We start from the raw sequence: 25,559 nt of genomic DNA, 5'->3' as shown, positions 1-25,559 counted from the left end.
GATTAATTAGCCATTGTCTCTTACTTTCCTAAAACTTTAATTTTAATTTGCCTGTGATGATCCAAACCCCCTTTTCCAATACCAGCAGATGAGCAGCTGTGGCAGTCAGTGATGCGGAGGCACATCAGCACTCACTGCTCATCACCAGGCTGTAAACACTCAGCAGTTTTAGAGCTGAAATCAGCTCAAACTGCAAAACTGAGCTACTGTTCTTTTAGTGCAAAATCGCCCAGTGTCTATGGGCCTATAAAATGTCTGCTGCCCCCTATACAGCTGCTAAGCAAGCCCTGCCAGGGCCACTACAGGGCAGCACACAGGAAGCAGTCTCATACTCTGTGCACCCGGGGACAGACACAGGTAAAATGCTGCTGTCAAAAATATGTAGGGCAGCTGTACCCAGCAGCCAGCCCTGGCTGACAGAGACACTGACACCCCCAATCAGCAGCGTGCACAGACAGTCCTCCTGCATGGCCGCCACCGCTCCCATCCCCGCCCTGCTGTGGTACAACGGCCGCCATGTGCCAGCAGCACGTTCGCCAGCCCCACAGCGCCATGATCCATATCGTAGTGTGATGAGCTCTCAGTGTCCCGCCCTTCCTGCACCGCTCAGGATGCGGCCATGTGATCGACCTCTCCTCTCCCCCCTCCTCTCCCAGTATTAGATCTCGCGTTGTTTTGTTCCCTGAATGCCTAAAATGGCTACAATGTAACAGAGCCTGTGTGAGCGGAGAACATCACCCTGAGACAGTGTACCCCACACCAAGGAGCCCGGCAGCTACAGCTATGGTAGGTGAGCGTGGCACTGCCCGCACCCTGGGGAGTCACAGTGCCCTGCTGCTGCTATATGCACTGTATATACACACACACACACTGTAACGCTGCTGTGCTACCGGGCAAGAGCGGTATCTAGCGCACTACCCCGGTGATGCCACTAGGCGGCGTGTACCAGGCTACTGCATGTACTCCCCCTGTTTCCTTCCTGCCTTCTGCTATGCTATGACAAAAAATTCTTGTCGCATTGTGATGGCGCAGAAGGGGTTAAGTAGACCATTATTGTGGTTGTTTCATTGGTTCCCTAATGCGGACGTGTGTTTCCGCCACTAAGGGGGGCGTGGCTTTAGCATTCGTGTTTAACCCGTGTTTGTCCGCCTGCTAATGTAAAAATAGGCTCCTACCCTGCACATTACACCATGCTTTGTTATGGGATGTTGGGAAGAGAAAAATGCTGCAGGGGGCAGATGCCCTGGATGCTGCATGGTCTAGAGCTGGGGTAGCCAACGACCCTAGTCCTCGAGAGCTACCAACAGTGCATGTTTTGCAGGTCTCCTCACAGAGGGCGGGATGCTATATAGCAGAAATGCGGTAAAAACCCCGTTTTCGGGGTTTCTACCGCATTTCTATATGCTATATGCCCCCTCCGCAGTGTCAGCGCTGCGGAGGGAATCGCCAGCTAAAGCTGGCGAATCCCTGCAGAAGCCTATGGGCTTCTTACCGCAGCGCTGTTTGAGGGATCCGTCACGGATCCCTCCCAGCGTGCCCTGCGGCCGGCGCCGGGGTCTGCGCATGCGCAGATGGACTCCCGGGTCACAGACCCGGAAGTCCAGCGCCGGCACCGCATCGCAAGGGACAGCGCTTATCGCAAGAGCTGTCCCTTGCATGAATAACGGCATATGTTATAGCATATGCCGTTATTAATAATGCGGTAGCCGGCGAAGGGGGCCGCGGATGTTACAACATCCCGCCCCTAATCACAAGTGAGCTAATTAGCTCCATCTGTGTATCTTTTAAAATGTGTCAGTGATTAATGAGTGCAGCTGTGCAGCAGCTAGGTTGTCTGGAAAATGTGCACTGTTGGTAACTCTCGAGGGCTAGGGTTGGCTACCACTGGTCTAGTGTCATGTACAAGCAGCACTGCCTGGTATACACCACAGCTCTATATGTATTTACTGGTCAAAGCAATTTATTCCTAGGAGAAATTTGTTCTCATGGTCAGTACTAGCACTGGGACTGGCAGACCATGGGCCAGATACATTAAGCTTCAAAAGTGATAAAATGGAGAGTGATAAACAACCAACCAATCAGCTCCTACCTGTCATTTTTCAAACAGTCTGTGACATGTCAGACAGGAGCTGATTGGCTGGCTGTTTATCACTCTCCATTTTATCACGTTTGAAGCTTAGTGCATCTGGCCCCATTTTTATTACGACATTATTACAGCTTGGGTAGTAAGCTGTAATTCACAGTACATACACACATAGGTGCTGGAACAGGGGGTGCAAGCAGGAAGCTTTCCATACCCCCCTCCAATATTTGAGACGCCAGTCAAAATACTGGGTCATGGGGCGCAGTGCTTCCACCATCCACGGTTACTATTGGCAGTGTCAGAATGAAGATCACAGGTTGGGATCATTTGGTCAACCAAAGGAAGGTTGACACCATCACAAGGTCAACAGGGTCATTAGGGCGACAGTCAAAATGTCGACATGGGCTTTTCACCTTTTTTTTTTTTTGTCCCAAATGATGACACAGTCGACACGGACACTGTATCGGTGCACCGCTGTGCTCACCATGCTTTGGGCAGGGGGCCTCGCTACACCCGGCACACTATTTTACTCTCCATCCATGCCCTGGTGGATGGAAGGGCATGATATACCGCCTGTTGGCACATGTGGGGTTAACAAAAAAGTGATAAACCCATGAATGTCAACCTAATGCTTGTGGCGACCTAGTGACCATCTACTGAAGATAACACTTAAGTGCTGCACCTCCTGCCTCAGCATAACTCTTCTAGATCTGCCTTCAGGGCCCTACTGCACCCTGCTCCAACATATGCAGTATGTGATTGGTGACTGTGGCCCCTCCTCTCTAAGGCGAGCTCAGGGAGGACCGAAACCTCCAGTGGAGCAACCCTGCTCCCTTCTCTCCTCCCGCTTCATGTGTTCCTCGGCACCTCTTTGTCCTTCCAACCAGGTTCAGCTTCGGCCTTCTAGCTGTTGAACAAATCCCAAAATTCTCTGCTACAGTTTTGCTATTTGGCCATGCTGAATCTGTTGCATGGCATGCTGAGATGTGTAGTTCAACAACAGCTCTCCAGCTTGAAGGTTCCACATAACTCACATTATGTTGCTGGGGCATAATTATTATACATCACCCGATAAATCCTGATTCCAAAGCAGATACATTTTTTTCCGGTTTCCCATCCCGGTCATCAGGAAAGTGGTGTGGTGGGTAATTCCAGCTGCCCTTGAGAAGATGACAGTCAGCTATTTAAAGGTGCCAAGATTAAATTATATTGTGTACCCCTAACAAAAGGTTGTGGCACCCCTGTACACATGATATATTCAAAATAGAAATGAGTGATTAATACAACATTGGGGGTCATGTAGTGTTGGACTGGGCCATGAACAGCCCACCAGGGGAATGCATGCTTATGGGTGTGATTTCTTCAGTAGGGAGGGACAGGGTGTTGCATGTACACCTTATACATGATATGTCACAGTAGTGCCCCTTATATACATGGTATGCCACACAGTAGTACCCTTTATACGCCTCCCAACTGTCTAGTTTTTTTGGGGGACGGTCCCGCCTCTCGCCCGGGGCTGTAAGTGGGGGGGGGGGGAGTTGGGAGTCCCCCCAGCCTAACAGAATAGACACTGGGGGCCAAATGTAATAGGGTGCGAATTTCAGAAAGTGAGAGATTTTGGGAGAGTTCTCCCATGTTTTTTAAAGCAGCAATCAATTACATGGAAAAATCAACCTGGTGTTGCAGTGTAAATGATTGCTGCTTTAAAAAACATGGGAAAACTCTCCCAAAATCTCTCACTTTCTGAAACTCTCACCCTATTACATTTGGCCCTGTGTGTCTATTCAGCAGCACAGATGATGAAAACAGGGGCGTGGCCATAATTTGCATACGCCCCCCGTTGACACAGGCCACGCCTCCTTTTCGGGAGCTCGCACGGCTTTCCCTCTTCACAACTTCAGAAAGTTGGGAGGTATGATATACAGTAGTATGTCACACAATATCATTGACTAGTTTAAACCCTAGTCCTGCTGCTAATTATCACTTGATGATAGGAGTCCCTTCAAGGGAGGCAGGCCAACTGCAGCACTGCACCTGCAGTTGGGGGATGCATGCAATCACAGGTTAATGTTGACATTGACAGAACGCTGAAGTGCACATGGTTGATACAGGCAAAATGTTGACACATAAATAATTGACACGTTAAAAGGTCAACATAAGTTTTTTCCACAAATGATTTACATTTTTGACTTTCATACTTTTACCATCAACGTGAACTATGATTTTAAATGGTGACTGTACCTAGCAAGAAACCCATGCAAGGGTACATGGTACAATAATAGGGTATCCATGTGTTTTGTTGTAGACATTGACACCACAAAAATAAAAAGATGTCTACCTTTTCATGTGAACCCAGCATATGTCAACCTTTTGGTGTCCATCTAATTACTGTCTACCTAGACACCGTCAACCCTTTCAATTAATAACCAGGGATTTGAGGGAGTTTGACAAGGACAAAATTGTGGAAGCTAGATGTCTGGTTTAGAGCATCTTCACAACAGAAGTTCTTGGGAGGTGCTCATAGTATGCAGTAGTTCGAACCTACCAAAAGTGGTTGAAGCAAAGGCAACTGGTGGGCTGTCTCCCTGGGCACATGGGAGTGAAGGCTAGCTACTGAAGACATTAATGCTGGCTATGATAGAAATGTGTGAACACAGTGTGCATCGCAACTTGTTGCGTATTGCAAACTATGCTGACCACTGTCCTTGCCGAAAGTGCCCAATTAGACCATGGAGTAATAGAAAGTGGCCTGATCTGATTAATTAAAAAAAAATTTTTTTTTAAATCATGTGGATGGGCCATGTACATGTGTCATTTGCCTGGGGTACAGGGACTGTGATGGTATGGCCCAGGCCTGACAAGCCTGTGGCTTTCCAGCTGCTGTGAATCTACAAGACCTAGGGAATGTAAAAACTGTGGTAGGGCTGGGACTTGTAATTTTACAACCGTTGAACAGCCACAGTGTGACCTGGCCTTATCAAGCAAGCCTTGGATCCTGGTATTCACACGGATGTTACTTTGACACCTCATCTACCTACTGTATACAATGTTGCAGAACAGGTACTGTACATCCCTTCTGTCAATATTCTTTGCTGATGACCTTCCAGCAGGATTGTGTGCAGCACCACATTGCAAAAAAGACCATAAATTTATCAACTAACATAGTCAAGAATTAAAGGTGTTGATTTGGCCTCCAAATTCCTTAGATCTCAGTCCAGCATCTGTGAGATGTGCTGTAAAAACAATTACAAGCTGGCATGAGTCAATGGGGGGTATTCAATGCTGCAGCTAGCGGCCGGCGAGGGGGTTAAACAGCGAGGATTGCAGAAAACCAGTGATCTTCGCTGTTTAACCCCCGCGCCGGCCGCTCGCTCTATTCAACGTTCTGGGGAAATCCTCGCTGTCACAGGACGGCGAGAATTCCCCAAAACAGCGAGACCTGCGGCTACTGCAGAAAACTCGCTGTTTTTAGCCGTGAGTCTCGCTGCTTCGGGAGCCGCATCCACCAATTCTCCCTCGCTCAAAAAACGGAGCGAGGGGGAATTGGCGTATGCGGAGGGTGTGTTGAATACTGTCAGGGTGAGTGGTGACAGCGAGCAGGAAGCCCTGCTCGCTGTCACCACTCGCAAACAGCATTGAATACCTGCCATAGGGTTGACAGTCAATAGGTCGACATGCCAAAATATAAGTGTACAGGTGCGTACACATTTACAGATTTTCTATCTGGTGGAAACAAAAACCTGGAAATGTATGGGAGCAACTGACCATCCAAAAATTGTTCCCAAACACTTGAAAACAGACAGTGATCAGTCAGACAAATTGTTTAATCCTTCTGATCTAACAAATTTATCAAAGCATATATTTTTTTTTCTGTTTTCCTGCATTTGGTTGGACATTTTTGATTGTCATATGCTCCCATACATTTCCAGTTTTTTTTTCCTTCCAGATAGATCAGACAGAAAATCTATACGTGTGTACGCACCTTACCACTTCACTCCCAATGCTTCGGGCACAATTAAAATCTAACTTTATGTCCACTTGGATAGTAAAGTTTGATAAACCACCCTTTTTGGGAACATTTTTTAAAAACGTATGTCGACCTAAGGTATTTATTTATTAACAGTTTCTTATATAGCGCTTTACAGAGAATATATGAACATTCACATCAGTCACCCTTTGTCATTTGTCGACCTGTTGACTCTACATTTTTATTGTTGATCAAACAACTGCATCCTATACAAGTTGTGGAGCATCCACCTTCCAAAATAAAGAATTTGTTGCTAACATCTTGGTTCTAGATACCGCCAAACACCTGCAGAGTTGTTTTTGGAGATCATGCCTAGATGGGACCTACACAATGTTATGGCTGGTGGGTCTATGTAACCACTCCAACTATAACTGAACATGTGCACTATGCATGTGCTTCGTGCCTCATTATCTGTGCCGAATGCTTTCAGATGATTTTTAGAAAGTTTCTGCTTATCACCTTACTGTTTGTGTGTTCCAAACAGTGTGTATGTGTGTGTGTGTGTGTGTGTATATATATATATATATATATATATGTCGAACAGCTCACCAAAGCAGGGGCGTCTCTCTGAGAATTGCAATCAGTGTTCTTTATTCAAAAAGACAGGAACAATCTTTTTGAATAAAGAACACTGATTGCAATTCTCCGAGTGACGCCCCTGCTTTGGTGAGCTGTTGGACTGTATATTTGGGGAGACCCCCCTGGGAAGACACCGGAGCCATATCTGATTTACAGTGGGAGTGCCGGATTTCTCCTTGTGTGTATATGTATGTGTGTGTGTGTGTGTGTGTGTGTGTGTATATATATATATATATATATATATATTCTGCGCACTCTTCACACTGTCGTAAGGGGCTGCGCCCGCACCCCCGGGGGGGTGTGTGTGTGCGGGCGTAGCCCCTTACGACAGTGTGAAGAGCGCCACGATGACCAGGGGGGGGGGGAGGGGGAGGGGGAGGGCAATATATAAAAACACACACCATAAAAGACCTTAATTAATTTGATTTCAAGTCTTGCAAGGAACTTAACGTCCATCCTGTGGTAAACTTGTTATAAGTTTTGCTGTGAGGACACTAATTCCTGTCTAATACTGAAGGTATTTGTGATGACTGTATTTATTTGCATTGTTGTTCTTCATACCGGCTAAGTGTTGCATGTACACTACACTTTAACTATGGATGCAATTGAATTAGCCTGAGAATTATTGCTTCTGGCTATCGTATACTACCTCAGCCACCAGAAGGCCAATATTTTGTACACTATACTAATAATGCACTTTATCTTTTTCAGGAAAAAAAAGAAGATCCTCCCACAGAGTTGGGACCTTCAGATCCCGGCCTCTCTACATCAGATCCCGGCCTCTCTACTACATCAGATCCCGGCCTCTCTACATCAGATCCCAGCCTCTCTACATCACAGTTGGTTAGAGGGGTGAAAACAGAAACCAAGAAACCCAGAGAAGGTGGCAGAAAACGGAATCTGCTCCCCTCGAGTATGTATAATGGGCCTGATACAGAGGTTCTGTTTTCATTCTGAACGTGTCCCGATGGGTACCACTCTGAGACACAGACCAAAACTGCACACTGACACTTTCAGTGGGCAATCCTATTAAAAGGAAGGAGGCGCAGTTACACTGATAAATGTGGCCATGTGCAAATGCCAAAGCTGCACCTACCCTAGAGCCAGTGCAATCTTTAATATTGAGACTGATGGTGCGTCTCATTTTTATCAAGCAAATAGCACTGCTGCAAATGGTCATTTCCAGTAAGCTTAAGATTCTGTTGTGCAGTTGATGATCACATTCTGAAGAATTTAGTAAGATATTAAATGGGGATCTCTCTCCCCCTCTTATTGGCTATTCTGTCAGAGTAGTGACAGAATTGTGCAAAAGGATGTCCACCACTCTCTTCAGCTGTCCGTCCGTCTGCCGCTTGGATACATCTGTGGCTCCCAGCATCTTCACTGCCATGGGCCGCCTGAAAGCTGCACCTCTCTTCTAGTCAGGGAGGGAGTGTCACATGACTCTGGTTGTATGAGCCATCTAAAGACAGATTGCGTGTCTAAAAGCACATGCAATTTGCTCCCAGTCCCAACTGATCTGACGTGCAGCACATCAGATCAGAGGATCAATCCTCCAATCTCCCAGGGTCGGGAGCTTGTGTGATTGTGAACAAACAGTGTGCACACAATCTGCATACAGTCCATCTTTCAATCCATGGAGATTGTATGATTGGTTGCAATATGTTTCTGATGTATGACCTTTAGATTAGCGGCCGCTGCTCCGAGAACAGGGCAGGCAAAAAGCCACCTCCGATTGCATGGGGATGCCCAGTGTCGATAAGACCTGCATATGTGCAGATCTTCAACATCGGACGTGTTGCAAGTTCGCAACATATTGTACTGACCAGAATGAGGATCATTATACGATGTGACATAAGATCATAATATGTGCAGATCATCACCTTACCATCAAGCGGACATGCAAGACTTTCATATGATGTCTCATAAGATGCACGGGAGTGTGCATCTTACAACATGTTGTGTGTACACATTATACTATATCAAACTGTACAGAAGTAAATTGTAACAATCATGTACAATATTGCATAATGTGTATGGGCTCGTACACTGGTCTATTTTGTGGTGTGTGTGTGTGTGGTGTTTTTCCCCTTAGATTTCTGATTAATATCTGATTAATATCTCATGCAGGAAGGGGTCACAGATGCTCTACTTATGGCTGTAACCGTACATTCCTCAACATGCAGGATCTTATCAATCATGTGTCTGTCCATTACAAACCAACTCAATCTATGCAAGGTAAGAAGATGTGTGTTACACTTTCTTTCAAATGTACCAGTATGTCTTTGGATGTTGCCTTTCTTTTTAATTCATGCTAATTGCTTCCACAACTTAAAGGCAGCCTTTGTATAAATAAACCAATAGTATGGCTAATGTAGTCTATCCTTTGTATAGGGGTCAGTGACCAAAGAGCTAGAACCCTTTTGCTGCTGTGTTTCTCACCCCTGTGCTGAGGACTTATTTCCACATCTGTGCTCATTACAATCAAGCATCCATATTACAGGGTTCTTATTTTCTTATGGTACTTGTGTAGTAGCACGGCGCCCAATTTGCATACGTACGGTACTGTAGGAAAATCGCATCGCATGCCGGTTTTTGCGTTGGATGCGATCGCATGTGATGTAATTTATTCACTGCTCTCTCCCACGCTGGTGTGATCGATCAAACCGCGCGCAAAATTTAATTTTATAGCTTGAGATGCCATTTACTTTAATATTCACTTCTACGCGATGCAATATGATTTAGCACACCCCACCCGCCACGATCCACGCCACCCCAATGTGCGGCGAGCGGACGCGGAGCGCGTCCTCCCGACCTTTCCATACACCAACTATCCACGTCGGCGTGGAGTTGATTTTATATAGTGTAGCGAGCGGACGCGGATTATGTTACATGTATTCCGCCGCCCCTCGCCACGCTTCCGGCTCACCACACTATATAAAATCAACTCCACACCGACGTGAGGGTATGAAAAGGTCTGGAGGACGCATTCCGTGGGGCACGCTGCGCTCGCCACACTTCGGCGTGGCTAGTGGGGGGGGGTGCAAAATCCCATTGCATCGCATAGAAGTGTATATTAAAGTAAATGGCATCTCAAGCTATAAAATCGCATTCGATTTTGCACACAGTGCGATGGCATGCGATCACATCGTACCCACGGGGCAGAGAGGAGTGAATAAATTACATAGAATAGCCACTAAGCAATTTGCTTAGTGGGCGCCGTGATAATACACAAGTATTATTTATTTTATTTACAGTTTCTTATATAGCGCAGCAGATTCCGTTGCGCTTTACAATAGTAGACAGTGATAAAACAAACTGGGTAACAGACAGACTTGGGGGTTAGAGGGCCCTGCAAAAACAATAAAAAAATCTCACTATCTTTATTTTGCTTTGTGGTTCTTGTATTGACATTACATTATCTTTCAAAAATGGCAGAAAGATGAATTCTATATTTAAAAAAAAAAAAAAAAAAATGTAATCACAAAATATTGCATTGCAGAATGGCTACCGAGGATGGGGGCAGCCTTGCTCTCTGCTGGGTGGCCACCTCGCATGCTACTGCTGGGAGTTGTAGTATTGTTAATCTCTGCTGAATTAACCCTTTGAGTGCCAAGTGAATTTCAAAATAGGTGAAAATTACCAATCAAACATTTGTATCCATCATAATGAAATGTAATTACCATATATACTCGAGTATAAGCCTACTTTTTCAGACCATTTTTTATGCTGAAAAGGCCCCCCTCGGCTTATACTCGAGTGAGGGTCCCACTTGAGTCAATAAGTTTTCCCAGTTTTTTTGTTGTAAAATTAGGTGCCTCGGCTTATATTCTGGTCGATTTATACTCGAGTATATACGGTATTACCTTTTTATAAAGGAGATCTTTCTTTACACTTTTTAATTTTTTAATTTATATAACAAATTTTAGAGAATATTTTGCACATCTCACAGATGTTGAGCAGCTGATTTTGTCTTTTATTTATATATATATATATATATATATATATATATATATATATATATATATATATATTGGATGCTGTGGGGGGGGCGGCACTCGAAAATAAAGACAGGAGACGGCAGCTGTTGTGACCGACGTTAGGCTTTTTTTATCAAGGTGCTGTAGTAGTCACTACTACAAGCACCTTGATAAAAAAAAGCCTAAGTGCTTTTGAAACGTCGGTCACAACAGCTGCCGTCTCCTGTCTTTATTTTCGAGTGCCGCCCCCCCCACAGCATCCATTGTATACAGAGCGTCCCTGCACGCTCACCCAGGAGGGCACCGGATCTTGCCACATCAGCCACCCTCAGTGGTGACAGCGCGGAGTGCCGCCACAGCCTCCTTCTATATATATATATATATACATATACACTAAGGGGACTCCAAATAAGATAGAAGAGGCCCCTCTGTCTAAGGTTGCTGCTTCTTAATTAGCAGAAGTTATCTTGAAGAAGGTCCACACCACGATTCCTGCCATACTCTTTCTGTTGTGTGGGGGGATTTTAACTGGGGTACATATTTTTAGAGTGGGCTGTTTAAAATAAAGGGCACCCATCTGTCTATAGAGGGAATTTATGTCCCTTACCTTTTTTCCTTCATAAGAGTGGGTTTGTATCATTTTTATTTATTAAATCCAGTGTGTGGATTTGCCCATTTAATGTAAAAATCAATAATCTGTGGGAGTCACTCTCCTCTCATATGAATATCTTTTAATAATCTTCGTTTTGTATAAAGACTTATATGTGTGTGTGTGTGTGTGTGTGTGTGTGTGTGTGTGTGTGTGTGTGTGTGTGTGTGTGTGTGTGTATTATTAAAATGTTTTTTTTTTGTTTGTTTTTTCTCACCCAATAAAGACAAAAAGTTCATGTGCTCAACAACTAATTGTGGTGAATCCTTAAACAGCATGCAAGACCTAATGAACCATCTCAAGGCCCATTACAAGCCTAATCGCTATTTTAAGTAAGTCTGCATCTTTTTGTAGGGGCAATAGTATTCAATGATTCATTTTCTTTGTCTGTCCAGCCTCTGTCTGCCACTACAGGGTAGATCTAACCAAAATGGTCCTGTGTACATAGATATGTAAAAAGTACCTCATGTGTCTCCCTAAAGTATACCTAAATGTGGAACATACTGAGGCCTATTTACATCTGTCAGTTTATAATCTGTTCTGATTATCAATTTACATTGTACAGTTCCCTTTGTATAGTACCCTATATTTAAAGGTTTCTAATTATGTAGAGCTATGGAGAAACATTTTGAGAATGACACGAGTCAGAGGTCGAACGTGTAGCAGCTCCGTGCACCTTTGACTCAGATCTGATGCACATGGGACATTGGGTAGGACAGTGGTTCTCAACCTTGATGCTCAAGGACCCCCCAACAGTTCATGTTTTCCAGGTATCCACACAGAATCACAAGAACCACCTGTGGATCTTTTTAAAATGTGTCAGAGAATAATGAATACACCTGTGCACCTGCCAGGTGATCTGAAAACATGAACTGTTGGGGGTACGTAACGACCGAGGTTGAGAACCACTGGGGTAGGATGTCAAACCCATCCCATTTAGCCACTTTTCACCCTATTTCTTGACCCGATCTGTCGGAATTTGGTAAGTAGTGGCCAATAGTGTATAGGTGCCTTCACTAGCAGCAATATCCTTGCCTGTGAAGCCCCTTGTGTGCAAAGCAATGATGACTGCATGTGTTTCCTTGCAGCTAACCATAGTTAACAGACAAGAAAATCAATGATTAAAAGCTTTCAGTCTTTCTAAAGATGGCTACACACCTACAGATTTCTGTCCAGTTTATCTGGTGAGAACAAAAATCTGAAAATGTGTGGGAGCATATGAGAATCGAAGATTTTGCTACCAAACACTGAAAAACAAACGCTGCTCAGTCAGACAATTTTATCCAAACAATAATTTTGTCAGTTTTTCAGTGTATTGGAGGGAATGGTTGATTATCAGAAGCTTCAATACATTAACAGATTTATGTTCCCAACAGACTTATTAGACCGATATCTTTTAGTTGTGTATCCAGCTTTACTCAGTTAGTATGACAGTGATATCCAGCCTCGTCCTCCTCAACACTCTCACCTGTGTTAACAGGATAATCTGTCAGGGCTGAAATGCAGTGGAAGTGTTTCATTGTCATGGAAAAGAGGGACTTTGCAATTCATCTGATCACTCTTCACGACCTTTTGGAATATATACAAATTGACATCAGACAAACCGAGGCAGCAGACTGAAAATTTTATATTTGTCTAATTCTAAAAACTTTCGGCCATCGCTGTATATCAAAGTATACAAATTGACTATTGTGGCTTTGACTGAAATGGGTAAGGGAAAACTGGTACCCCCTAAGGTGGCACAAAAAACATTTGAGTTCACCTTTTACATTTCTTAAGAGAACGCTACCATTCTGTAAGAGGCGGGGTCATAACGTAGTCTCCATATGTGGGGTAGAACGTGCATAGGCTTTGAATACTTCTCACAAACACCTTCTAACAATATACGTCTAGTTTAACATCCAACCATCATGTACTTGCTGTGGTGCCTTGATCTCCTTTCAACACCTTCTTATTGTTGGACATCAGTCAGTGCTATGACCACATCACTGTTGTATGTGCAATGTACTAAACAGTATATTTATCACACAGAGGTGGCCGTTTAGAAAAAACCCAAATAAAGTTTGATGTTTTCAGCTCTGGCTTACCCTGTAACTTAAACTGCTGTAACCTGCTGTGGGAGATAAAGTACCATCCAATCAATTTCTTCCCATCATTTCAGACATTTAAAAAAAAAATAACAGTAGGGGCTTATTGGTTGATACTTTGTTTCTCCACTTTCTCTCCAGGTGTTGATAAATCTCCCGCCAAATGAGTAATCAGTATGTTTTAGGTTTTTTATTTGTTTGTTTTTCTCCCTTATTAGATGTGAGAACTGTATGCAGCATTTTCGCACTCACCGATCTCTGTTTAAGCACCTCCATGTATGTACTGACAGCTCTAAACGCTCAGCGTCCCAAAGCACCACCCTACTGTCTCCTCCGGCTGATGCAAAACCAGCAATGGCAGTACAAATGGGTCGCCAAACTAGTGTTATCAAATGTATCAAGAGGGAAACTCCTTACCAAGTGTCTGATGATATTCCTACAACATCCATTGCAGCAGCTTCAACTTCCACCCTTCCCGGAGGCCCCCTTCCCTCTTTGAGCAATATGGTCTCTCGGGCTTCTACCTCCTTTCCTATTCTTGACGCTTCCCTGTTTACAGGCCGGCTCCCAGGTCCATCTCCATCATCTGTTTCTGGATCCTATCTTCCCTATATGCACCCATCTGCATACAGCTTACCTCCGGCTTCCCTCTCACAGCGACTAAGACCATTCCTAGCAAACCAAGCACTGCCTGCCTCCAACGCCATGTGGAAGAAAAGCCAAGGTCAGGCAAATGTTTGATTGTTATACAAACACTATTCTAAACCTATATAGAGTTCCTTTCTCATAGCAAATGCAATGTGAGCATGGGCAGTTTAAGCAATGGCATAACCTGATTGGTGAAAGACTTCTTTTACAGTTTGGTGTTGTCTCTATATGAACTGAGGAGACATGCAGTTTTTATTTAAGGGGTGCAGCCATAGCAATAACTGCAGAGGGAATTTTCAAGCCGTGTATCATACATACATGTTGCCTAAATTTAGTGTAATTCCCATTTTCCTGAATTGCAAATACATCCATACTTATGATACTAGTTTTGTAAACTAAATCAGAGGGTTGGATTTACGCAAAAGGGAAATGAATAACATGACTGGAAAAGTGTGTATGCATATATTCATATCGCTGGGATGCAATCATGATCCAGATGCCAAAGGGTAAATTTGCTGCAGGCTCTAATGATAAAAAGGTGATGTTGCTCGTAGCAACTAATCAGGTGTTGTCTATAATTTCTATTTCTCTTTCAATGGTCCTGGTGACACAGCTCAACACTGGGATGTAGGAGGGTCCGAAGGAGCCAGGCACCTATCCTAAAGCTTTAGAGGGTAGGCTCCTCCCCTACTGCATCCCTGGACTCTTCAGTTCGTGTTAGGTGCCCACTGGAGTGGGTGCTATTCTAAAGGGCTGCAGGAGCAGCCGAAGAATTAGAGTAGTTAGGGGATTTTTATTATTTTATTAACTATTACCCTAGCTAGGTAGGCACAGTGTGAGGATTTTCATAGTGAATCCTCACACTGCTAGCGCAGCAGAAGCTGACAGAAGCGCGTCCTGTCAGCTATCTGTGCACAGGGTAGACGCTGTCTGGTCTCCCTGTGCTGCGCTCATAGCCTCTATTAAGAGGCTGCCTGGGCTCCGGAGTTGCCTGAAACCGGCTCCACAGTTAGGTGGGGATCATGGGGGACAGGCGCTCCGTGATGGCGGCGGCCATTTTATGCGGAGCTTACACGCTGAGCTCCTGACTGAGAGGACAGCAGCGCTGTGACAGGCATGTTCCAAGTGGTCCCCAATTGAGGGGGAGACACTGGAACAAGGAAATCCTACCTAAGGAGCGGCTAGCTGGGGGTGGTTGGCGCCAAAAGGTCACGGACCCCGCAGCAGCAGGGACTTTGGTCTCTTCCTTCACTCTGACTTTGGCGCCTTTCAGAACGCTTGCAGCGGAGCTGAGCTGGCGAATTGATCCTGGCAGAGTGACTTGGATTTCCTGGGCATCGCTTCCCCGCAGAGAAACCTACAGACAGCTAAGTGACTGGGTGCATTGACTTTGTATAAGCGCTTGTACAATTGTTTGCACTGTGTATACTGATAGATATACATTTATCACTTGCATCATGTCTGAGCATCAGGCTGTGGTTTTGGGGGAGGGAGCCCTTAATGCACTGAGCGCGTACAATGTTTGCACACAAAAGTTTGTCCCTGAGCAGATGGCCAAGGGGGGCTTATGTATTACTTGCGCTGATGTGAGACCCATGGGCAGCGATCCCCATAGGGCAGAGCATATGGAACCTGCGTGGGCCAAGGCCCTAGGCAGGTCAGTAAACGCTTTGGTGCAGCTTTTGGACAGGCAGAGTGATGGGCTGGTAGATTCACAGAGACCTATGCCATCATCTCAGCAGTCGTCTGGCTCCTTGCCTCTTACCCAGGCAGATCCTGCACTTATCCAGGTGATGCAGGATACTGCAAAAGGGATTAACAGGTTCAGTGAAATGCTGGACAAAATGGATGATGTGGCAGGGACCCCTAGAAGGTCTTATGCTTTAACTACTGTGGTAGATGAAGAGGAAGGAGAGTATACTGACATCCCCTGGGATCAGGGTGATGATTTGGAAGAGAGCTCTGCTGCTGGTATAGAGGATCTCATTGTAGCTGTGAAGCAGGCTTTAAAGCTGACTGTGGAGGATAAGACTCCTGTTAAAGGTGTTTTTAAGCGACAGCGGAAGGAGGCTGTTACTTTTCCTTCAGATGAGGGGTTACAGGAATTATTAGAAGGAGCTTGGAAAACTCCGGATAAGAGGCTTCAGATGCCTAAGCGATTCCTTAGTCTGTACCCCATGCCAGAGTCTCATGCGGAGCTCTGGGAAAAGGTCCCAGTGGTGGACGCTTCAGTGGCACGTTTGTCCAAGGCTACTGTATTACCAGTACAGGGCGGTGCAGCTTTCAAAGATTCTGTGGATAAAAAGCTGGAGGGAAACCTCAAAGCTATCTTTGAAGGGGTGGGGTTTACCTTACGGCCCCTTATTGCTTCAGCCTGGGTCTCTAAGGCCATGATAGAGTGGGCTGGTGAATTATGCACCATGCTGCAGGCTAACCCTGGTGCATTACTGCTTGCAGAAAAGATTAAGGCAGCAGCAGAATATGCAGTGGAAGCAGAGGAGGAAGCTATTAAAATGGCAACCAGAGTGTCCACAGTCTCCATTAATGCCAGGAGAGTGCTTTGGCTTAAAGCCTGGGAAGCAGATAATGAGTCCAAGAAGGCTCTGGAAACATTAGCCTTCAAAGGAAAGGTACTCTTTGGTACCGAATTAGAGGAGATTATAAAACAGGCTACAGGCGGCAAAAGTACATTCCTGCCGGCCTCCTCAGCAAAGCAGACGTCCAGATTTTCTGCTTTTAAGCCGTCCTTTCGGCCCTCCCCTAGAGGTGGTGCGTCCTTTCGAGGACAGTCTTTCAGGGGAAGGTTTCAGCCCTCTAGAGGCAAGACACAAAAGTCAAAATTTGGCTCTTTTCACAAGAAGCCTGCCAATAAAGGAGAGGATAAACCCTCTGCATGACTGTCAGGGGCTTTGCCCGACAGTGACAAAAGTGGGCGGGCGTCTCACGCTCTTCAGGGACGCTTGGGCTTCTCTAGACCAGGATGCCTGGGTGTTAGACATCATAACACAGGGTTACAAAATCCCTTTCAGAGGGCCTCCTCCGAAGAGGTTCATTCCCACATCCTTACCAAAGGAGGCACGGCTGCGTACAGCTCTTGTGAGAGCAGCGCACTCCCTTTTGGAAAAAGGGGTGGTGACACTAGTCCCCAAGACAGAGTGGAAGAAAGGCTTTTACTCCACGCTGTTCCTGGTGCCCAAACCAGACGGGTCTTTCAGACCAATACTAAATTTGAAGTCTCTAAATGTTCATTTATGGGTAGACCATTTCAAAATGGAGTCTCTACGGTCAGTACTCCTGAGTCTGGACCAGGGAGAATTTTTGGCGTCCATGGATGTCCAGGACGCATATTTGCACGTTCCTATACACCCGGAACATCAGACCTTGTTGAGGTTTGCCATAGGAGACCTGCATTTGCAATTCCGGGCGTTACCCTTTGGGCTAGCAACCGCGCCAAGGGTATTCACAAAAATAATGTCAGTAATGGCGGCGGTGCTGAGGCTCAGGGGAATCACAGTAATACCCTATTTGGACGATCGCCTGTTCAAAGCAGAGTCAGCAGCCATGCTGCAGAGTCACTTGGCAGAGGCCATCAGTTTTTTGCAGGCTCACGGCTGGATTTTAAATTTGCAAAAATCTCAGTTGGTACCGTCACAAAGGCTCCAATTCTTGGGAGTCATTCTGGACACCCATCTTCATCGGGTATTCCTCTCGGAGGTAAAGGCCAGGGATCTGGTCGCCCTAGTCCAGGAGATTCTCAGGGCTCAGAGCATTTCAGTATGGAGGTGCCTCAAGCTCCTGGGGAAGATGGTGGCGTCATTCGAGACGCTTCAATTTGCCAGGTTCCACTCTCGGAGGTTCCAATGGAACATCTTGTCAGCTTGGTCAGGAAACACTTTGACCATGAAATCCGAGATGATAGTACTGTCTTCGGACACCCGAGAATCTTTGAAATGGTGGACAGAAGTAGATTCCCTTCAGTGGGGTCGGTCATTACAGACCTGGGACTGGTTGATAGTAACTACCGACGCCAGTCTCAGGGGCTGGGGGGCAATAGTCCTGGATCTCAGGCTTCAGGGCCTGTGGACGGCAGAGGAATCAGCGTTACCAATCAACATCTTGGAGCTGAGAGCTGTCTGGAAAGTCATTTCCTTGGCGGGAGACAGGTTACAGAACCTCCCTTTGAGGATTCAGACCGACAATGCCACAGCTGTGGCGTACCTGAATCACCAGGGAGGTACACGCAGCAGATTGGCCATGTGGGAGGTATCCAGAATCTTCCTATGGGCGGAACAGAATGTTCCAGCTGTATCGGCTATATTCATCCCAGGAATAGAGAATATAGAAGCCGACTTCCTGAGCAGGGAGGAGCTCAAGGAAGGGGAATGGAGCTTACACCCTCAGGTGTTTCACCAAATCACTTCGATGTGGGGAACTCCGGATGTGGACCTGATGGCATCCAGGATCAACCGTCAAGTGCCCAGGTTCTATGCCAGAACAAGGGATCCACTAGCGGAGGCAGTGGATGCCATGACTATTCACTGGCAGGGAAATCTCCTTTATGCATTCCCACCAGTACCAATGTTACCGAGACTTCTGAAGAAAATACAGGGGCAGAAGGTTCCAGTGATCTTAGTGGCCCCAGATTGGCCAAGGAGATCCTGGTACTCGAGGCTTCAGAGGTTGTCTGTGGACTCATGGCGTCTACCTCTGAGACCAGACCTTCTAAGACAAGGCCCTTTCAATCACCTGGATTCAGATCGATTGATTTTGACGGCCTGGCTATTGAAACCACCATTTTGAAAAGAAAAGGGTTTTCTGAGGCAGTAGTACAGACTATGATAAAAGCCAGAAAAGCTGTATCTTCGGCAAATTATTATAGAGTCTGGAAGACTTACATTCGATGGTGTGAGAGAAGAAAGGCTCATACATCTCATTTTAAGCTATCAAGAATGATGGAATTCTTACAAGATGGTTTTTCATCGGGCCTAAGCCTTCAGTCACTGAAGGTGCAGATCTCGGCCTTGTCCATCTATTTCCAGAAAAAGATAGCCATTTTGCCGGAAATTCAAACTTTTTTACAAGGAGTATCCAGGTTGAAACCTCCATACAAGCAACCAGTAGCACCTTGGGATCTATCACTGGTTTTGGAATGCCTTCAAAAGGCACCTTTTGAACCTTTAAGGTCGGCTGACTTTAAGTTTCTTACGTGGAAGCTAGTGTTTTTGTTAGCAGTAGCATCTGCTAAAAGAGTTTCAGAATTGGGAGCTTTGTCATGTAAATCTCCCTTCTTAATTTTTCATGATGACAGGGCTGTTTTAAGAACAGTGCCTCAGTTTTTACCGAAGGTGGTATCTACCTTCCATTTAAATCAGGAGATTGTTCTACCTGTGTTTCAACCCCCAGAGGGTTCTAAGAAAAGGGACAAGTTGAGAACTTTGGATGTTGTGCGTGCCTTACGCATATATGTGGACAGAGTGAAGAGTGTCAGGAAGACTGACACATTGTTGGTATTGTATGACGTACACAAAATTGGTTGGCCTGCATCTAAGCAGACTATTGCTAGGTGGTTGCGGTCTATGATAGCATTTGCTTACACCAAAGTGGGTAGACCAGTACCGGCCAAAATAAATGCGCATACCACCAGGTCAGTTGCCACCTCTTGGGCGGTTCGACATGGGGCCACAGCTGAGCAGGTTTGCAGAGCTGCCACTTGGTCATCTGTTCACACATTTGCCAAATTCTATAGATTCCATGAGTTCGAGTCGGAGGACGCATCATTCGGGCGAGCAGTGCTGAGAGCTGCAGACCTGAGCGTACCCTCCCAAAGGACCGGCTCTGGAACGTCCCAGTGTTGAGCTGTGTCACCAGGACCATTGAAAGAGAAAAAGGGATTTTTGTAAGAACTTACCGTTCGAATCCCTTTCTCTGATATGGTCCTGGTGACACAGCGATCCCTCCCTTACGCTCAGTAAGTATGCCAGAATTTCATGATGTTCATGTTAAAATGGTTAAAAGTTAACAGTTTCTGTTATAAAATGTGCAGATAATGTGCAGGTGTTTGTACTGAGTTAATGTATTCCAGTGGCTTTGAAAGTTGAACTGAAGAGTCCAGGGATGCAGTAGGGGAGGAGCCTACCCTCTAAAGCTTTAGGATAGGTGCCTGGCTCCTTCGGACCCTCCTACATCCCAGTGTTGAGCTGTGTCACCAGGACCATATCAGAGAAAGGGATTCGAACGGTAAGTTCTTACAAAAATCCCTTTATTGCATCCTACAAAATGCTAGACAGAATATGGTTGCTATAGACAACATCACCTCTTCAATTTGGGGACCTTGGGTAATTATACCACTAAGAAGGCTTACGGATCCCCAAAGAAAGTAGGAGGGTTAAGCTGTGGGAAGGGTGGGTTAAGGGTAAATGAATTTCTGGGTAACCAAGCCTGACCTAACATACCTTTTTGTATGTTCATAGGCATGCTGTGAACATAGATAGATAATTTTTTGGTACTTATGTAATACCTGGACTCCCGTTTTTCTTATGAGACCGCGTCCCCTCGTGGGGCTCGCTGCGCTCACCACGCTTCGGGCACGGTGGCTCGCTTCGCTCGCCACACTATATAAAATCAACTCCATGCGTAGTTGGATAGTAGGGGTATGAAAAAATGGGGTGCATTTAACATGGGAGCCCAGATAATACATAAGTACCAATTTTTTTAATATACCTATATTTATTGACAAGGAAATTTGCTATTCTAATATACTGTATCTTGTGGCAGCGTAGTGGTTTCTTCCCACACCCTAAAACACTCCTTAGGTTAATTGAATACTGACAAATTCTCAGTAGTGTGTATGTGAAATAGGACGGAAAGTTTTGATAGAGTAGGAACTGATGTGAATGACATTTCTCTTTCCCGAAATGTCTTAGAATATTGATCATTTTCTATCAAAACAAACACCATTTAATAAATGTTTACTTCTATAAATCCTGTCTTCATATGGCATATATTGTAGTCTCCCAAGCAGTAACTAGCTGAATTTTTGACCATTCTAACATCAGTGGGGAAGGGGGACATGAAAATGTGTAACACCGTGGGCCAAATGTAATAGGGTGAGAGTTTCAGAAAGTGAGAGATTTTGGGAGAGTTTTCCCATGTTTTTTAAAGCAGCAATCAATTACATGGCAAAATCAACCTGGTTTTGCAGTGTAATTGATTGCTGCTTTAAAAAACATGGGAAAACTCTACCAAAATCTACCCAGCGGGGGGTGGAGAAGGGTGCTGGGCAATTAGCATATGTGTATGCCCTACATTTCATGAGCCTTCCCATTAAAACACTGGGCACACATATGCTAATGCAGTCGTGACGCACATGCAGGGGGTGACAGCTGACCTAGCAGGATGTCCGCTGCCCGCCCAATTCCCTGCATTTCTTCGCTCCTATGTAGGAGTAGTCTAGGCCACCCTTACATATGGGTGTGTCTTCGCCATCATTCGATGGTCGGTGACCATCAAAAGATGGGGGAGGGTCCCACTGTCATGCGAATGGATGTTCATGTAAAACATCTGTTCGCAAGCCTTGCGAATGAATTTGGCATGCGAATGGGTGGTGCGGGCTAACCACATTCGCAAGGCGGGGTTTGGTTCATTAGCAAGGGTCCGTGCACGTGTCCGAGTGAATGAAACAGAATAAGGCCCATTGAGTGATAATATATAGGCTTTACTGTGTGAAGGAAGGTCAACCCTTCTGCCAATATCCCTCTGGGTGAAAGTGTATGTGGGATTGTCTGTAATGTAATTTCAAAGTACCTTGGGACAGGGTCCATCCTTTCTACTTAACTTTGTTTATTGTACCATCGAGGAGTTGCCAATAATTGTTCCATAAATCTGAGGATGGTTGTGTAAGATTCAGAACTTAGAGACCCGTGCATGAGACATAAAATGCAGAGATGGCTGATGCTGCAATTCACAGGGAATTTAAAGGCTTATGTTCAGTTCTGTTGGGTTGGGAAAATGAAATCTTATTCCTTTTTATCACTCCTTCGATATGTCTTACATGTTATGTGTTTTTTTTTTTCCCTCAGGACATTTAAACAACAGTCGCATAGTTTGGGAGCATACACGGGGTAGCTACAAGTGTATGCAGTGTAGCTTCTCAACGGCCACTAGAGCCCAAATGAATAAACACATTGAGGAGCTCCATAAAAACCCTCCATCCACCAGACTTCAGGATGAAATAGGTGGGTGAAAGCTACCTTTTAATTGTATATACAGGGTGGGATGTATACTGATTAACTTTGCCCAGGCTTGTTTGAGAGGGTGTGGTCATGCCAATCATTTAATGTATTCTACAATTGATGAATATTACTTCTAAACATATGAAACCTGAGTAAAATGACATGTATGAACTTTGTGACATTACATAGCACATATTTTAGGGGGACTCCTTGACTGCGTGAGCTGTGTATCAAAAGCATTTCATTGCAATAGGATCCTGCAAGTTCCTGCCATGTAAAATTTAAAAGTGGAAATTTGTACAAACTAAAGGTGCCCAGACACGGGTCCGATTTGGCCTGTTTTCACCTGATTGTGACGGATTGGGTGAAAATTGGCTAAATTGTATGCAATGTGTTCCAGATTTTTCGCCCCTTTTTAGGGAAAAATGCCCTCTATTTAATCTCTAGGGGGACATGGATTGACTAACTTGCAGCTGATTCAAATGTTTTGCCAAATTAACAGACATTTTTGAGTCTGGTTTCTTCCACGCAGATTTGCAAAGTGAAACTGCTTGGGGGAAAATGTACACTTGATCACCATCGACATTTTATCAATATTTAGTTGAAAATAGTTTAATTTCTTAGAATCAGGCCCAAAGTTACATTAGTCACAGAGGGCCTGATTTCAGAAATGTGAACAAATGCGTTCTTTTTTTCTTCCTTCCTTTTTTTTTTTTTTTTAACTCCCCTCGTTAAATCACTCCAAGTTCTATCTGCGACTGCTGTCACACCATTGTGATAGATGTGGAGTGTGACTTAAGGTCCCCATATAGTGGCGATCTGAAATCCACAATTTGGGGCCAAATGTAATAGGGAGTGAGAATCAGAAAATATATATAAATATATATATATATATATATATATATATATATATATATATATATATATATATATATATATATATATATATATATATATATATATATATATATATATATATATATATATATATATATATATATATATATATATATATATATTATACACTTACAGATATGTACCCTAGGGAGGGTGACCGACACAGGGAACATATATTTGTTGAGCCACACAGGACCTAGGCAGCCGTTCAGCGGCGCTACTTGTTCATTGCAACAGCCAGATAGGTAAATAGAAGTAACAATAGTACAGATAAAGGACACAACAGGGGAGACACGGAACATAAAATGTTGGTTGAGCGACACAAATCCTAGGCAGCTATTTGTGGCACCATCTTGATCATTGCTGCTCACAGGGCATTGTTGGGAGGGTTCAACAGGCCATCTCCCCTTCAGCCATGTGGATGGATTCTGGGTCTGTCTTGCTGTGGTGCAAAGGGCTGGTGTCACAGTTGAAGGGAGAGCTAACGTGTATGTGTGGGGGGGGGGGCACACCACCGATCCCCCTCCCCCCAATTCTGGAGCCATACCTTCTCCTTGGGGTCCAGGTTGGGGACGCTGGGTTCACCCGGAGCTGGGACATCGGGTGGGGGCAGAAGGGCTCTCACAGTCCAGTGTAGGGCTTCAGCATGGGCCTGTATGCCAGGGGGCCGGGCTGTACGATGGGTGTGGCAGGACTTCCTTGAACTGCAGGAGCTGCAACCCTCATTCCAAAGATGATAGAGTACCTTAAGAGTCAACACTTCAACTGATGACGAGGTGAAAGCTGTGTCAACAACAACCACCAGCTTTCTTCTCCAATGGGTTTGCCCGACTTGTCAAGCGTTGGCGCATGTGCGTGGAAAGGGATGGGGACTATGTTGAAAAGTGAATAGTGCATTACATAGAGAATAAACTGAGGTATTATGTACAAAAAAAGTGTTCAAATGAGTTCATAAATAAAAAAACTTATAGCCATGGAGGCATTACTTTTGAATCCAACCTTGCTGGAAACTTCAGTAGCTGCTGTAGTGTCTGGAAATGGCCTTGTTGAATCTAGAATAAGTGATGCTTATTAAATGAATGTCCATTCTACAGCAGCGTGTGCCATGTATGTAAGATAGTAGCCTGTATTGTTCACCTCCAGTATGTTGTCTGTTTCTCTTTGTAGATTATGATATTGACCTCCTCCCTTTCCACTCCAAGCTCCCTGCAGAAATGGACTCCAGTCTCTTACCCCAGGTCTGATGGGCAGTACAGTAGCAGCTATACCCTTCGCTACAGACAATGTAACACCATTCTTGCTGAAAGGCTTTTAGTAGAAAATACAATCCAGCTGCTCTATTTTCAAGAACAGTAAGACTAATTAACGTGGACACTGGAAGCTGAACATGAGGACTGTGGATGGATGTGTGTTGGAGTCGTGAAAGCAAAAGGCACATGGCCTTTTTTTTTGTTTGTTTTCTGTAATTTGGATGTATAAATCAGATAAGCTTAAGTAATAGTTGGACACTTAATATTTTATTGAAATATTCTACAGTGTAAAGTATTTGATGTTTTTTCACTAGTTTTTATGCATGCTTGCTTAAATTAAAGCCATATTACTTTGATTGTAAAACAAAAACATGACTCTCTTTTAAAACAAAGCGCAGGTGAACTTCAAAATCTATTGTTCTGGAAGAACAGAGTATGCTGAATTCTGGATTGGTAGTACAGGTGGATACACACTGTACAATTTTTTTTGACCAATTTCGTTGAAAGACATGTCCCTTGAACCCAGTGTCCTGTACGAAAGATGTTGACGAAAGATATTTTGACCAATTTCATTCAGAATGGCCAAAATGAATGAAATTGGTCAAACAAGTTGGTCAAGAGAATTGTACAGTGTGTATGCACCTTTACAGTAGACAACATTAGTTTTAATCCAGACATAAAATAGTGACATATATAAATGTTTCACTAATAAGTGTTATTGCTGTGTGCAGGTCTAGTGCAATCTATTCCAATTTTAATGGCATATTATTACTGTAGTAGAATAAAGATACAGTTAAAATACACAGCATAGAATATTAATACTCTGTGCTCAAGGCACCCTAAATGTATTGGTTTTAAAGATAACCATACATGATCAAAGGTGCCTCAATTCGTACCTCCATTTAATTTTAACACCTGTGCTCAATTGGGGAAAGCCTAACAGCCATGAAGGTCTTAACCACTTACCAGGTCAGGCCTTCTCTGACCTAGTAACATCAGCTGCACCAATCAAAAGCGCCTACTCCATGGCTGCCGGATGTTTGTCTAGCAGCCACTAACCTTAAGGGGACTTCTCAGACCTGCATCCTTGTACCCTCCTCCATTGCCTGCCATACATGCTGATCAGAT

General features: G+C 44.6%; 1 protein-coding gene across 1 annotated transcript; it reads left to right on the top strand.

Moving 5' to 3' along the window:
• The first annotated feature begins 547 nt into the window (after positions 1-547).
• On the top strand, positions 548-25,189 carry LOC146067501 (zinc finger protein 414-like). Its single transcript, XM_083179188.1, has 7 exons — positions 548-786; positions 7,401-7,602; positions 8,820-8,927; positions 11,545-11,650; positions 13,624-14,129; positions 22,132-22,287; positions 24,349-25,189. Exons 1-7 carry the CDS (start codon positions 784-786, stop codon positions 24,423-24,425), a joined length of 1,158 nt encoding a protein of 385 aa, XP_083035314.1. The 5' UTR covers positions 548-783; the 3' UTR covers positions 24,426-25,189.
• The last annotated feature ends 370 nt before the right edge of the window (positions 25,190-25,559 follow it).

This window comes from Crinia signifera, chromosome 1 (genome assembly GCF_055691185.1).
Source record: "Crinia signifera chromosome 1, ASM5569118v1, whole genome shotgun sequence".
In the NCBI taxonomy this organism is placed as follows: Eukaryota; Metazoa; Chordata; class Amphibia; order Anura; family Myobatrachidae; genus Crinia; species Crinia signifera.
Note: the sequence above shows the minus strand (reverse complement) of the source record. Positions and strands in the feature narration are given on the sequence as shown.

Excerpts from the sequence above, each read along its gene's own strand:
- LOC146067501 (XM_083179188.1), top strand. Across the intron at positions 11,651-13,623 it reads AAGCCTAATCGCTATTTTAA|ATGTGAGAACTGTATGCAGC; the intron begins GTAAGTCTGCAT and ends CTCCCTTATTAG. Across the intron at positions 22,288-24,348 it reads CAGACTTCAGGATGAAATAG|ATTATGATATTGACCTCCTC; the intron begins GTGGGTGAAAGC and ends TTCTCTTTGTAG.